Source organism: Sorex araneus, chromosome 11 (assembly GCF_027595985.1).
Source record: "Sorex araneus isolate mSorAra2 chromosome 11, mSorAra2.pri, whole genome shotgun sequence".
Classification (NCBI taxonomy): Eukaryota; Metazoa; Chordata; class Mammalia; order Eulipotyphla; family Soricidae; genus Sorex; species Sorex araneus.
In genome coordinates, this window is record NC_073312.1 from 26158848 (window position 1) to 26172032 (window position 13185).

At 55.8% G+C, this 13185-nt stretch overlaps 1 protein-coding gene across 4 annotated transcripts in view; it reads right to left on the reverse strand.

Moving 5' to 3' along the window:
- Nucleotides 1-4337: 4337 nt before the first annotated feature.
- The window catches only part of PAX2 (paired box 2), a 92689-nt gene continuing 83841 nt past the window's right edge, over nt 4338-13185 (reverse strand). Inside the window, exons 9-11 of one of the 4 annotated variants that reach the window (XM_055119057.1) lie at nt 9131-9232; nt 6934-7020; nt 4338-6511 (exon numbers count right to left, since the gene is read on the reverse strand). In XM_055119057.1, coding sequence (XP_054975032.1) covers nt 6435-6511; nt 6934-7020; nt 9131-9232 — 266 coding nt within the window. In that variant the 3' untranslated portion in view covers nt 4338-6434. The remainder of the gene's footprint in view (nt 6512-6933; nt 7021-9130; nt 9233-13185) is intronic. The other 3 variants (XM_055119060.1, XM_055119056.1, XM_055119059.1) reach the window with 3 other exon arrangements.

The window sequence follows — 13185 nt, forward strand, 5'->3', positions numbered from 1 at the left end:
GGAGGGGTGGTGGGGTGTCCGTTTTCTGATGAATGGACCAGGGGAGGCTTGGGGGAGGTGGTAACACTTATGGCAGAGACCCAAGGAAATGGCGAAGCCAGTCACAGATCCAGTAGGGGGATCTGTGGGGAGGCAAATGTCTGGGGAAAGTGGATGCTTAGCATAATTGAGGCACAGAAGTGAACAGGTACAATCAGTGAATGAGTGGAAGAAACAAATGTGGGGGAGGCAGTTACCAGCACTGGGGTGTGTATGAGCAGACAGCACATGGCGGGTGGAATAGGTCAGCCCTAGGACTCTGCTTTTGACTCTGCGGGAAGAGGGGGTTCCCTGCAGGGCTCTGGGCAGCTGTGGGACAGGACCTTCCAGAGGGCCCTCTGACTGCTGGCAGGAGAGTGGATAGGACCGGGCAGGCGAAGACAGGAGCAGCTTTTGCAGACCAGCTGAAGGGTCATTAGAGCTGGGAGCAGGATGGAACCCCAAGATCAGTCCAAAGGCAGGGCAGTCTGGTTTTGCTGGCAGATCAGAGGTAAGTTGGGGAAATAGGAGGAATCTGGGAAGACTCAGGGATCCAGGCTCCAGGGACCAGAGGAGTGAGATGGGGAAGATGGTGGGGGTGGGGGTGTGGTCCCTCCATTAGGATGTATGGCCTCATTTCCTCCGTCTTCCTAGTTCTTTGAGGGGGTATTGATTGGCTGGGCTTGAATTTTTGCGTTCAATTCTAGTAAAAGTCCAGGTCCCCTTGGGCAGGACGGGATGTGGGCAGGTCAGCTTCCTAAAGGACCTGGCACTGAGCAAGAACACTTTCATGGTCCAGCAAAGTGTCTAGTTCACAGCTGTTTTGTGTTCTTCTAATTTTCATTTTGCAACTCATAATCCAGAGAGTTAGGGATTACTACTGGCTAGGCACTGAGGAATTACTCTTGGCAGTACTAGGGGAACCATATGGGATGCCGAGGATTGAACCTTAGTCTGCCACATGCAAGGCAAGGTACAGGCTGTACCATTGCTCTGGCCCCTCACAGTTCCTTTGAAGCTTTATCTCCAGCCATCTCTTCCTGGACCCCTCTGTCACTGCTCTCTAAGAACAAAGTGGTTCTCAGACACTTTGACTAGGCATGTGTGCCCCTGTTCCAGCTGTTTCCTCAACTCATTGTTTGATAAGGGTCATACTTTGTGTCTTTCAGCTGGATGCCACGGGGGCAGAGTGAGCATGTTTGGATTTGGAGAGTTTTGGGAAACACCGAAGCTAGAAAAGAGGTTCGGGTCTGAGATGGGTTGTAGGTCTAGTGAATGACTGAAAAGAGACTAGAGAACATGTCCTAGAGCCCCTCGGTTGATTCTGAGCAGAAGTAGGCATCTGGGAGAGACACAGCTTACATGTTTCTGGACCATTACTGTAGACAGTGGACTTTCACCGTCCAATTCAGTGAGAGGATTCAGAAACAGAAGGTGAGAAGTTCTGGGGGGGGATTCCAACAGGAGTCCCTGGTCCCCAACATGATGACCTGGGCAGGCAGGGCTCCCAGCACCCAGAAGCCAAACCAAGCACAGAGAAGTAGTTGTGACTGAAGAGGAAGACAGTACTGCCTGGGCCAGCCCAGTGCCCTGACCACTTCCAGAACCTTACCTGTGAACCTCCCACCAGGAGCTCTGACACACTGGTTTTCCCTGGGTTCTGAGCAGGGCCACCACAGTGGGATGCTCATCTTCCAGGGGGTCCAAGACAATCTAATTATGTCTGAGATGAGGACATGCCAATTATGCCCATGGATCCTGGGCTCATTCTTTTGCTCTCTTTGCCGTCCTGAGATTCCAAGCACACCTACAGAGTTTGTAAGTGAATGCACTGGGAATACCCTTTTAGAATTCTCTTTTGTTGATAGGGAGTTTGATTAAAGAAGCGTGAAGGTTATTTTTGCAGGACACTGGTGGTTAAGAAGTGAGCAGGGGGCAGAGGAGATGTGGTTCAGTCCTTGCTGAGATGGGGAATAAAAAGACTCCAGGGCTGGGCTGGGGAGATAGCACAGCTGGGCACATTTGCCTTGCATGCAGCCCACCCATTTTCTATTCCTGGCATCCCATATGGTCCTCCAGCCCTGCCTGGGGTGATTCCTGAGTACAGAGCCAGGAGAAATTCCCGAGCATTGCTGGGTGTGGCCCAAAAGCTGGGGGGGGGGGGATAAAAGGAAAAAGATTCTAGGGCTGGACAGATGGATACAGCAAGCAGTCAATAGCCTCTCACACTGCCCACCTGAGGTGTTCAATCCCCAGCACCCCATTTGGTCCCCCAAGCCCCGTCAGTAGTGATCCCTGAGTGCAAATCCAGGAGTAAGCCCTGAGCTCAGTCCGATTTGCCCCCAGACAAAACTCAGTGGGAAGCTACAGGTGTGGAGAGATTAGAGACTTGCTGATTTGTTGGGGGACAGGGATAATATGGGTGACTCCGGATCCTGGTGGGGAAGAGGTGCCTGGGTTACATCAGCCCATGGGGAAAGTCACTCCCTTGTCCTCCAGCTTCAGCCTGGAGTCCCCTCATCCACTAGGCAGCTCAGTATTCAAAAGCCTTTCAAGGAGGTATTGGCAGAAAGGGGTGTGTTTGTGTATTGAGGGGACAGAGAAGGGAAGTAGCAATAGCAGAGACCGAGTGGGGACTATCCTTTGCGTCCTTTCTTTGGAGCTATTTTTTAAGGGGGGGTGAGGGGGTCCACCCCCTGGACCCACACCTGCAAAGCAGCTTAAGCACTGAGGCAGATTCCCAGCCCCAAAGGAGCTGCGCTGCCGGCTCAAAACAGAGACACAGGAAACAGGGAAAGACACGCCTCCCTTCGCCCGGGAGCGCCTGTACCGTAAGGGTGTCCGAAAAACACGGTTCTCCCAACCCAGACCCGCCCCGCCGCCGCCCGGGCACACAGACCCAAGCAGACGAATCCAAGCGGAAGCCGCCTACGGTGAAGGCGCCTGCGCCCAGCCCGCACCGATCCTGGCTGAGCCCACCCGGAGTCTGCAAGGCGCATGGTGCGCAGGAGGCGCGTCTTGGAGCTCCTGGAGCCCGCAGGTTCTGCACCCTTCCCAGCTCTCCACCCTCTCCGGGGCACCAGGAAACTTGGGAGCTGCGTCTGCGGGGGGCCAGTCCAGACGCACGCGGTGGGGGAGGAAACTGCGGCTGCGCGCAGGAGCGAGCGCCGCAGGACTTGCGCCCCCCACCCCCACCCCGCGTCTAGGCACCCCGACCTGCACCTAAGGTGCAGGAGGAGAGGCAGGGCCACGCAGTGGGCCGGGATAGAGGAGTTATTTTACATTTTTGGAAAGATGGAATCATTGTGAAATTTGGGGAAGGGAAGACCCCTTTATTCCACGGGCGGGCTTGGCAGGGGTGCGCTGGTGTTGCAGATCAGAGTGGGCCGCGTCTTTGCGGGCTCGGTTCAGAGCGTCTCCGCCAAGGTTAGGAGTGGGTGGCCGCAATGGCACGGTCATCGAGGGGATTATTTTGGATCGACTAGTTTGAGGACAGGCCTGTCCCAGAGATATGGAGAGACAAACCTGGAGCCATGGGAAGTGACATACAAAACTTTATTATTATTATTATTATTTATTATTATTTATTCATTTCTCATGTGCACAAAAAAAAAAAAAAGAAAAGAAAAGAAAGAAAAGAATCAAAACGAACCGACGCACTGAAAACGGCCACGGAGCCCAAGCGCCGTCGGGGGATGTGTCGAGGGTTCAGCTGGGTCCTGGGTTTGGGGCCCGTGGCCGGCCAATGCCGTTAAGGCTGGGGTGGGCCGGCCTGGGAGCCCGAACCTCAACCTCACACCCTCGCCGCCCCGCTCGGGCCTTGGAGCCTGGCTGGGCGCCGGCAATTCCCTTAAACTATTCTCTTTTCTCGTTTTTTTTTTTTTCTCTTTTCTTTCCCTTTTTCAAATAAAAAAGGCTCGAAAGGGGAGAGCGATCTGGGCGAGGACTCCAAGCCTTTTTGGATTTGTTCAAGGATTTTTATTTATTTATTTTCACTTTTATTGACTTTGTTTCTGTTATTTCGAGTCGTCACGATCCACGGGTGAGGAGACATGCAGGGCGCATCGCCGCTACCGAGAGAGCAACTACAGGGCGGGGCGGCCCGGGGCGCGCGGGGCAGGAGGGGCGAGGCCGGGGGCTGAGCTGCCACCTCGGAACGGGCCTGCGGGGGCCGGGCCGGGCCGGGGAGGGAGGCCGAGGGCCGGCCGGGGACAGAGACTGAGACAGGAGAGACAAAAGACTAGGGGGGCGGGGGAGGAGGTAGGGGGGAAGAGAGAGAGAGAGAGAGAGAGAGAGAGAGAGAGAGAGAGAGAGAGAGAGAGAGAGAGAGAGAGAGAGAGAGAGAGAGAGAGAGAGAGAGAGAGAGAGAGAGAGAGGAGAGAGAGAGAGAGAAGGGAGCAGAGGAGAGAGGAAGAGAGAAGGGAGCAGAGGAGAGAGGAAGAGAGAAGGGAGCAGAGGAGGAGGGAGAGGAGAGACGGGAGAGAGGAGAGAGAAGAGACTGAGAGAGGAGAGATTTGGGAAAAAGAGACAGGAGGGAGGAGAGAGGAGAGAGGAGACTGGGGAAGGAGGGAGGGAGGGAGGGAGAGAGAGAGAGACAGAGAGAGGAGAGAGAGGGGGCAGACAGCAGACAGACCAGAGTGGGGAGAAGCAGAGAGAAGAGACGGCAAGAGGGCAGAGATGCGGAGGAGAGAGCGAAACACGGAATTACAGAGAAATAGCCAACAAAACAGAGGCGAGAGGAGTCCATAGGACCATGTTCATCATTTTTGCATAGAGATTTTTCTTTCGTAATTTTTTTTTTGTAACATAAAAAAGGCCCCCCTCCCCCCGGACGTGCTGTGCTTCGGAGGGCGTGGAGCTGTGTGCCCCCCCTTCCCCGGACCGGCGGCTCCTCTCCCGGCACAGACAGCGGGGGCGGATCTACAGGCGGGCGGGCGGCGGGCTGGCGGCGGGGCGCGGGCGGGCGGGCGGGCGGGGCGGAGGGCGGGGTTATGTACACGGGTCGCCTTCACGCGAGACACACACCGTCTTTCTACGAAGCAGCAGCCTGGTGGGGTTTTGTTTTGCTTTTTTTTTTCCTTTCCTTTTTGCAAAGACCATCATATTAAATAAACGTAGACTTTTTTTTTCCGGTCTGTTCAGTTCCTGCCGGAGGAGGAGGAGGAGGAGGAGGAGGAGGAGGAGGAGGAGGAGGAGGAGGAGGAGGAGGAGGAGGAGGAGGAGGAGGAGGAGGAGGAGGAGGAGGAGGAGGAGGAGGAGGAGGTGGTGGTGGTGGTGGTGGTAGTCTGAGTGGGCAGGGGAATGGGCAGCCCCCCACGCCCACCCCATGCTTCCACCCGGCAGCTGTGCAGACGCCAGCTCCGAACCTGCTCCTTCCAGCAACAGATCCAGTCTGTTTCGGGGGTGGGGGGAGGAGAAAGGAGGGGCAGGTCCCCTACTGGGGAAGACCCTCTCGGCCCAAGGACTCCGCCCCAGGGGCGGGCACAGCGTGCCTGCAGAGGGGCGGCGTGTTAGGGTGCAGAGGAACGGGGGCGGCCGGGGAAAGGTAGCCGAGCGGGTAGGAGGAGGGGCCCAGGAGATGGAAGAGACGCCGAGGTAGGGGCCCCATGAGAGTCTGGTCACTAGCAGGCGCGTTTGATCCTGAGGCTTCGGCAACTCAGGTGGAGTTGGGGCGCGCCAGAAGTCAGCCCCGCGGGTGCGGGCTGCTGGGACCTGCGTGCCAAGCTTGCAAAGACCTCACGACCCTAGCCCGCATCTCCGGAGCCCGCTCCCCACGGCTCCCATTCAAATTCCACCCTGGGAAGGTGGGGGGGACAGTCCAGCCGGCCGCGGGGCGAAGCACTTTCCTCCGACGGTTCGTCGCGACGCTCTTCCTCCTTCGATAGAAAATCCGTTTTGTTTTTCATTTCCCTTTGCCCAGTCCCTCCAGCGAAGCCTCCTGGCGCCTGAGCAGCCGAAGTGGGCAGCCCCGGGCCGGGCCGCGCTGCAGTCCGCGCTGATTGTGTGTCACAGAAACGTGTCCCTCCCGCGCGCGCGCGCGTAGTGGCGGGCCGGGCCGGGCTGGGCCCGAGACGGGCGGCGTGGCTGGGCCGAGGCGGCGGCGGGAGCAGGCTCGGGAACTGCCCCCTCCCTCTCGGCGTCCAGGCAGGCGGGGAGGGGCGGCGAGCGGGGGTGGGGGCGGCGGGCCCGGGCCTGAGGGTCCCGCCCGCGGCTCCGCCCGTCCTGTCCAGCCTTGGACGGGGTGACGTGAAGGGATGCAGGGGTCCTGGGGAGGGGGTGTGGGGGCTGGGGCTGGGGCGGCGGCCGGGAGGCATCGCGTGGCGTCGGTCCTCCCTCCCTCCGGGGTGGGCGGTCAGACGGGGACGATGTGGAGGCCGAAGCTGTCGGCCTGAAGCTTGATGTGGTCCCCGCGGTAACTAGTGGCGGTCATAGGCAGCGGCAGCAGCGGCAGGGGCGGAGCCCCGGGGGGCGGCACTATAATAATAAGGGGAACCTGGAAGTTAACACAGGAGAAGAATGGGCTGGGTGAGAGGACAAACAGGAGAACAAAAAAGGAAAGAAAAGCAAAGAAAAGACCTCCCCGGGGCTGGGCGACCCGTGCTGGGCTGTGGGGACCCCGCACATCCCTGGAGACCCGGCTGGGGTGCGAGCGGGACTCGCCGTGTCGCCGCCGCCGCCGCCCGACGGCTGACTTCCGTGGGGCGCGGAGCGCGAGGGCGGCGCGCAGGCTTCCAGCGGGGCCGAGGGGTGGCCAGGGGAGTCCTCGGGCTGGAGTGAGGGGGGGGCCGCGGGACCCCCGAACCGGCGCCCTGAGGTCGCGACGCGGGCTGGGGTGGGCCCTGCGCCGGGAGCGGCTGCGCCCCGCGGGCCGCGGCTGCGCGCAGAGCCGCCGGCCGGCCAGGTGGCGTTACTCACTTAGTAAGGCGGGGTTGCTGAATCTCCAAGCCTCGTTGTAGGCCGTGTACTGGGGGTGGCTGTACGGGTTGCCGGAGAACTCGCTCCCTGCCGGAGGTGGGGGAGTGGAGGGAATCACACACGTGCCACGCCCGGGGGACCCGACGTGCCCGGTCAGCGGCCACCCCTGGGTCGGAGGTTGCAGGCGGATGTGGCAGGCAGGGCAGTGCCCGCTGCAGCCGTGCATGCGTGCGGAGCAGTCAAGCGAGTCCGCGGGGAAGAGCCCGTGGTGGTGGTGGTGGTGGTGGTGGTGATGGGGGCGAGTACCGAACCTCCTCGCGAGTGGAGGGATGTGTCGGACAGCGCCTGCCCGGGGCTCAGCGCGGACGCCTTTTGCGCCATCTGGGGAAGTATTCTCAGGGCCGGCGCTGTGGAGGGCTCCGGGGGGCCTTTTAGAGGGGACTCGGATGGAAGTGGGGAAGGGAAGCGAAGAAAGCCCCTCGGGACACTTTGTCCCAGAAAGCCCTAAGAATGGCATCTTAGCGCGATGCCAGACGTGTTGGGGGGTGTCGGGGGCTCAGCTGGGAAACGCGCCCCTCCTGCCTCTCCCCGGAGAGATGGGCTACCTGGGCCGCGCGCTGGGCCAGGAAGCGGCGGGAAGCAGGTGGACCGTCGCCTGCCGTGAGCGGAGGGCCCCGTGGGCTGGGCGCCGACGGAAGCCGCCTCCCTCCCTCCGCGGGAGAAAGGCCAGGCCTCCGGGTCTCCCCCTCGCCCTTTCTCCTGTGTGGTGACCCCAGACTGTTTACAGTGATCCCTAACCGCGGGTTAAGTAGAGGAGAAGGGGCCCCTGTAGGAGAGGGAGCTGGGGTGGGGGTGGGGGGTGCAGCCACTGGAAAGCCTGTTTATTGACGAGGAGGGAAAGCATGCGTGCAGCAGGATAATGAGCTTCTGAGCTCAACTGTGACCAAGAGGAACTGAGCTATCTCCTTCCCCATCGCTAATGAAACAAGTGTAATTTCCTCATCAGCACTAGATTCTGTTTAACGACTCCCCCCTTGCCACCACTAGCTCTCCTCAGCTCCCCTCATCCCCACCTCCTCGCAGACTGCCCCCCTCCCCCCCACCTCTCTGAGACCTTCTCCAGCCTCCACCTGCTCACTGCTGCCACCTTTGCAAGCTCCTCCTTGCACCTCTCACCCGCCCCCCCAACCCTGGGCAGGAAACCTTTCACCTACACCCCCAGCTGTCCTCCAGCCCTCTGGCTCCCTGGCCCCTATCCTACTAGGTCCGGCAGCCCCCACCCTGCCCCTTCTTGGCTATTCTCCCTCCCCCGGGCTCTGCCCACCCAGCTGTCCCTGGGTGGATGACCCAGAGATATGCCAATTTCCCTTTTCCCACCCCACCATGGGAGTTAGCTTTAGGGGGCACAGGAGACAGCAGCCCCGTGACCCCCCTCCCCCACCCCGCCCATTTAAGATGAGAGTATTTTTGGTGTTTATGCAAATAAGAGCTTCAACTCTTTGGCTTCAAGCTGGGCTCCCAGTCTGGGGTGAGGACTTGGGAGAGGAAGTCTCTGGATGCAGCCACAAACCCGCCCGCCGTGTGGTCTGTGTGACTCTGACCTGCACAGCCCAAAGCCAACTCCTCCAGAAGGGTGGGTCAGCACCCCCATATGAGGGCGCAGCTTCCCCCAGGAGAGGGTAACCAGTCTCTGCTTCTGCCTGGCCTCCGTGCCCCTTACTAGCTCCCTCCTGGGGACTGAGGTCTTTTCTGTGGGTGGATGTGGGACTGGGGGTGGCGGGGGGCGCGCTTTGAGTGACTGACTTGTTCCTGGAAATGGTGCTTGGCTAGAAGTTTCCATGGCAACCAAGGCAAGCTCTCCCTAGCAGTGTCAGCTGTTGGGAATGGGCTGGGGCTGAGGCTGGGGCTGAGGCTGGGCGACCCCCAGCCCTGGCACGGGGCACAGGTGGGTGGGTGTTGGGGAGGGGTCCTGGCAGACAGTGGGGTGCCTACCCGGGCCATTTCTGCAAGCTCCTTCCTGGGTTGCTCTTGGGGGAGGCTGAGGGACCAACAGCAGCCTCTAGGGAGAGAGCAATGGTTGGTGGAGGGAGTGGATGTTGGGTCGCCCTGCCCCCTCTGGCCTCAGTCTACAGATCTCTTAGCTCACCCACAATTTAGTCACCCCCATAAATTAAGTATCTGCAGCATTGTCACCTACCAGGCACCATTCCTGCCAGGGTGGAGGTGGGATAGCTTCCCTGGCCAGTGGGGGGCACGTGAGGGGGGTAACCAGGTAGAGTGGTGCTCGCCATGTCACGACCTGGAAAAACACAAAGGGGGAGGAGGGGTTGAGGGTCAGAAGAGGGGGGCCTGCCTCTGCTCACCCCTGAGTACACACAGGAGGGAAGAACCATTTGCAGACAGCGCTGTCTCTCTCTGGTCTTTGTGCAGGCAGGTAGGGTAGGAGCCACGTGGCCTGGCTTTTAGTCCTTCAGAGCCCCCACTGGGGTCTCTCCAGCAGCCAAACATAGCAAGTGTCATCTTGTCACTCTCCCTTCCCTGAACATCTCCCCTTTCTGCAGGCTGGAGGATTCCTTGCACCCTTGAGGATCTTTTGGGGCATCCCCCATCTGGTGTTGGGGGCTAGCTGCAGGTGCTGGACCTGCAGGTGGGGGAGCAGGAGGCTATTTTGCTGCTAGTGTGGATGACCTTTAAATAGTCCGTAGAAACTATTCCTGAAATGAACTGGGAGCTCTGAGCTGACAGTACCAGAGGGTCAGTTCAAGGTGCTGTGAACAAAATCTACACACACACACACACACACACACACACACACACACACACATATGCACATACAAGTGCACACACACCCCACCTCAGGCAGCCGTGGGACTTCTGTCCCTGAACCAGCAAAGGGGGGTTGCTGTCATAGCTTCCCTTGGCAGGGGCCTGCAGTGAAGACAAAGCGAGTCTATACTAAGGGGATGTACCCATGTCCACAGATGGCTCCTGTGGACCACACTGCACTTGAGTTCCACCCTCCTTTGCCAGGAAGGGGCCCCGCCCCCTCCCCTGGAGGAGCATGCCCCATCCTTTCACCTCTCCCCTGTTCCGCACTTCTGCACCCAACACACTGCTTCATCCTCTTCTTGATCCTTTCCAGAGTCCTCTCCTGCCAGTGCCACCCTGACCACCCCCAGGAGGGGTGGGGGACTCCGAGAACACTGCCTCTGTGACTCAGCTCCTTTGCCTCTCCTGGCTCACATCCCACAAAGTCTCTTCCGAAGCACCCCCCATATCTCTCCCCTGACCACACCCCCCTTTACTCTGACCTTACTTGTCTTCCGGCACTACCTTCACATTGCTGAGTGACCCTCCCTCAGCAAACAGATGAGCTGAGATTTCTGCATTTCCAGCTGAGTGTATGCATCAGCTGCGCCACGAATATAGCAACTGAAGTGGATTCAGCTTCTCCCCAATCAGTTCAGCTGCCCATCAGACCAAATAGCTGAACCCAAATACTTGCCTTAGCCTTTCCCTCCCTGTCTGATGAAGTTTGTGGTCAAATGCTGTCAAGTCTCCTTCACCATGTCAGTCCTTTGTCCCCTCTGCTATCTTCAGAGTTCAATTCCTGACCATCTGCCTTGGGTTTACCACACTCTTTTGACTTATGTGGCCTTCCTCTTCTACTTGTTCAGGTCTGTTCAAATGTGGTAGCTTGGTTTGTTCTTATGAAACACTGCTTTCATCAAGCCACTTATCTTGTAAAATACCATCAGTGGTTCTCTATGGTCTGCAGTTTGATTCTGAAATCTCCCAAGGTTTCCCTCCTCTCTCCCCAGTCACTTTCTGGACTCTGATTGTTATCTCTCCTAGACTGTTTTCACTGTTCATGTGCTGGAAAACTGCTCTGTTTCTGCCCTGTTATTTTCTTTTTAGAGTCTTCCTCTCCTTCCAGCCCAACCTATACAACCCTTACCATTCTACCCATCAGAAAACTTGCTTCCTTCTCAACTTCTCTGTCCAAGCTGTGTGGCTTGTCATGTCATATTTCATAGAGTGTCAGCCCTGTGGTCTCCCATCATGACTTGCTTCTTCAAACTGAACAGAACCAACCTCAGGGTAGGGCCCTGTCTTCTCTATCTTGCATAGTTGAGAACATGATAAATGTTCAATAAAGACACATTGATTAATTCTCTATCACTCTATTGCACCAGTAGCCAATTCCACAGGTAATACTATTTTCTGAGAGTTTAATATTGTTTGCTTCTTTTAAAGAGGTTAAGATTGCACCCAGATGTCCATGTTAAAATCTGTTTCTCTAAAAATACTTTGAATTTTGGTGAGGGCGATTGTACAGCAAAGCATTTGCCTTGTATGCAGCCAACCAGGGTTTAATCCTCTGCATCCCATATGGTCCCCTAAGCACTACCAGGAATAATTCCTGAGCACACAGCCAGAAGTAACCCCTGAGCACTGCTGGGTATGGCTCTCCCAACCCCTCTCAAATAAACTTTGAATTGAATTTTTGTAGGATGTAATTGTTCAATTACAGTGAGAAGCTCATGGATTGTGATTTAACCTCCTCTTGCAACTGAATGATTTCCACCCTCATACCTATCTAATTTATAAGATCTTGAACTTCCCTAAACTCAGAAATAATAAACAGTAAAATGTCAAACAAGAGATTTTGTATGACTCCCAGAGACACAGAAGAGTGTGTGCTGGCTTTGTTATGGCCTTTCTTTTACCTACTTCTCTCGCCAATTAAAGGTATACTCCTAAAGTGTCCTTAGCTGAAGTGACAGATCTCTTGATTCCTAAGAAAGACTAATAATACAACATTTATTGGCCCACAAAGACCCGGGATCATTAGGGAGGATGTGTGAAATTCTGCATTTGGGAAGATAAAGATACCCCATTCCTCCTGGCCTTGCAATCTCAAATCTGCAAAGCAGCCAGAAAAGAAATCTTTTTTTTCTAAATAAACAAGAATTTAAATGCATCTGAGTTTTGATTTTCAGCTGCGTGGTTCCCACAAGCTGTCACACATGAATTCCATATAATCAATGGTTTTGTCACACAGCCTCCCATCTTACTGCATGAGAACTGAAAACTAGAAAGGTGTGTCCAGATAATCTGGAGGCACCCCTGCCACTTACTTATTCCCACTGACTTTCTCTCCTGCAGAATGGTAAGGCCCATTTCCAGCTTGAAAGACATATTTCCAAGATGGAATTTTTAAAAGATAGGATGGGGGGGCGGCTGGAGAGATAGTACAGGGGTTAAGGGGCTTACCTTGCAAGTGGCAACCCAGGATTGATCCCAACACCACATGTAGTTCTGGTGGTGCCCCTGGTGATGTCTGGGCATGGACCCAGGGGTATGGCTCAAACCCAGGCAGGTATGGCTCAAAATCCCCCCACATCCCCAGCAAAATAAATTTAGAAAGTGTTTTCGGGCATTCTTAAAATGTGAACAAAGAGGCCTAGAATGAGGGAAAAGCATTCCCAAATAAATTCTCCCTTTAAGCTTTCTGCCTCCAGCACAGACTTGAAACACCAGTGTTGCTACAAGGAGGCCCCCCCCAATACCTCCCCCTCAATACAGGACTCCTGAGTTAACTAAGGTGTGCACCATTGCACACAAAGCATTTTCAGTGGCTTCATTAGTATACAGGGCCACCTGAAGAGCAGGAAAAATATGGACCCAACTCTTGACAGAGCTATATATTCTTGTGGAACACCATTGTCAATAATGGAAAACGCGTAGTGCAGGAAGTTTTCACATTACTAAGACCATCAGACCATTTGCCCAGCAGCATTCTTTGAGCAAGTGAGAGAATGTGCATGGGTAATGGGATATGTATGGGTAAGGAAGAATCGACAGAGCACGAGGTCTTGCATTACTGTAGACTGAAGGGATAGACCAGAGCAGAGATGCCCTCTCAAACCCTAAGACACCACAGTGTTGCCGCCCTCATGAAAAACAAACAACCAGAAAGCATAGAAATAGAAAGAAGCAACTACAAGGCAAGACTTAATGATTACAGAAATGTGACAGCCAACAGAAGCTAGGAAGCAGAAAAGGGTTTCCTTTGCTTCCCTGATAATGCCAGTAACAGGTCAACTATACCTGGATTCATAAATGTATCACACCCTTCACATTAAAGGAAGATGAGCATTTCATGTTAGAAACTTGCTTCCTAAAGTTATAAAAATTTGAAAAATGAAAGAGACACCAGGACGAACAGTCTACTAACTGCCTTCTTTG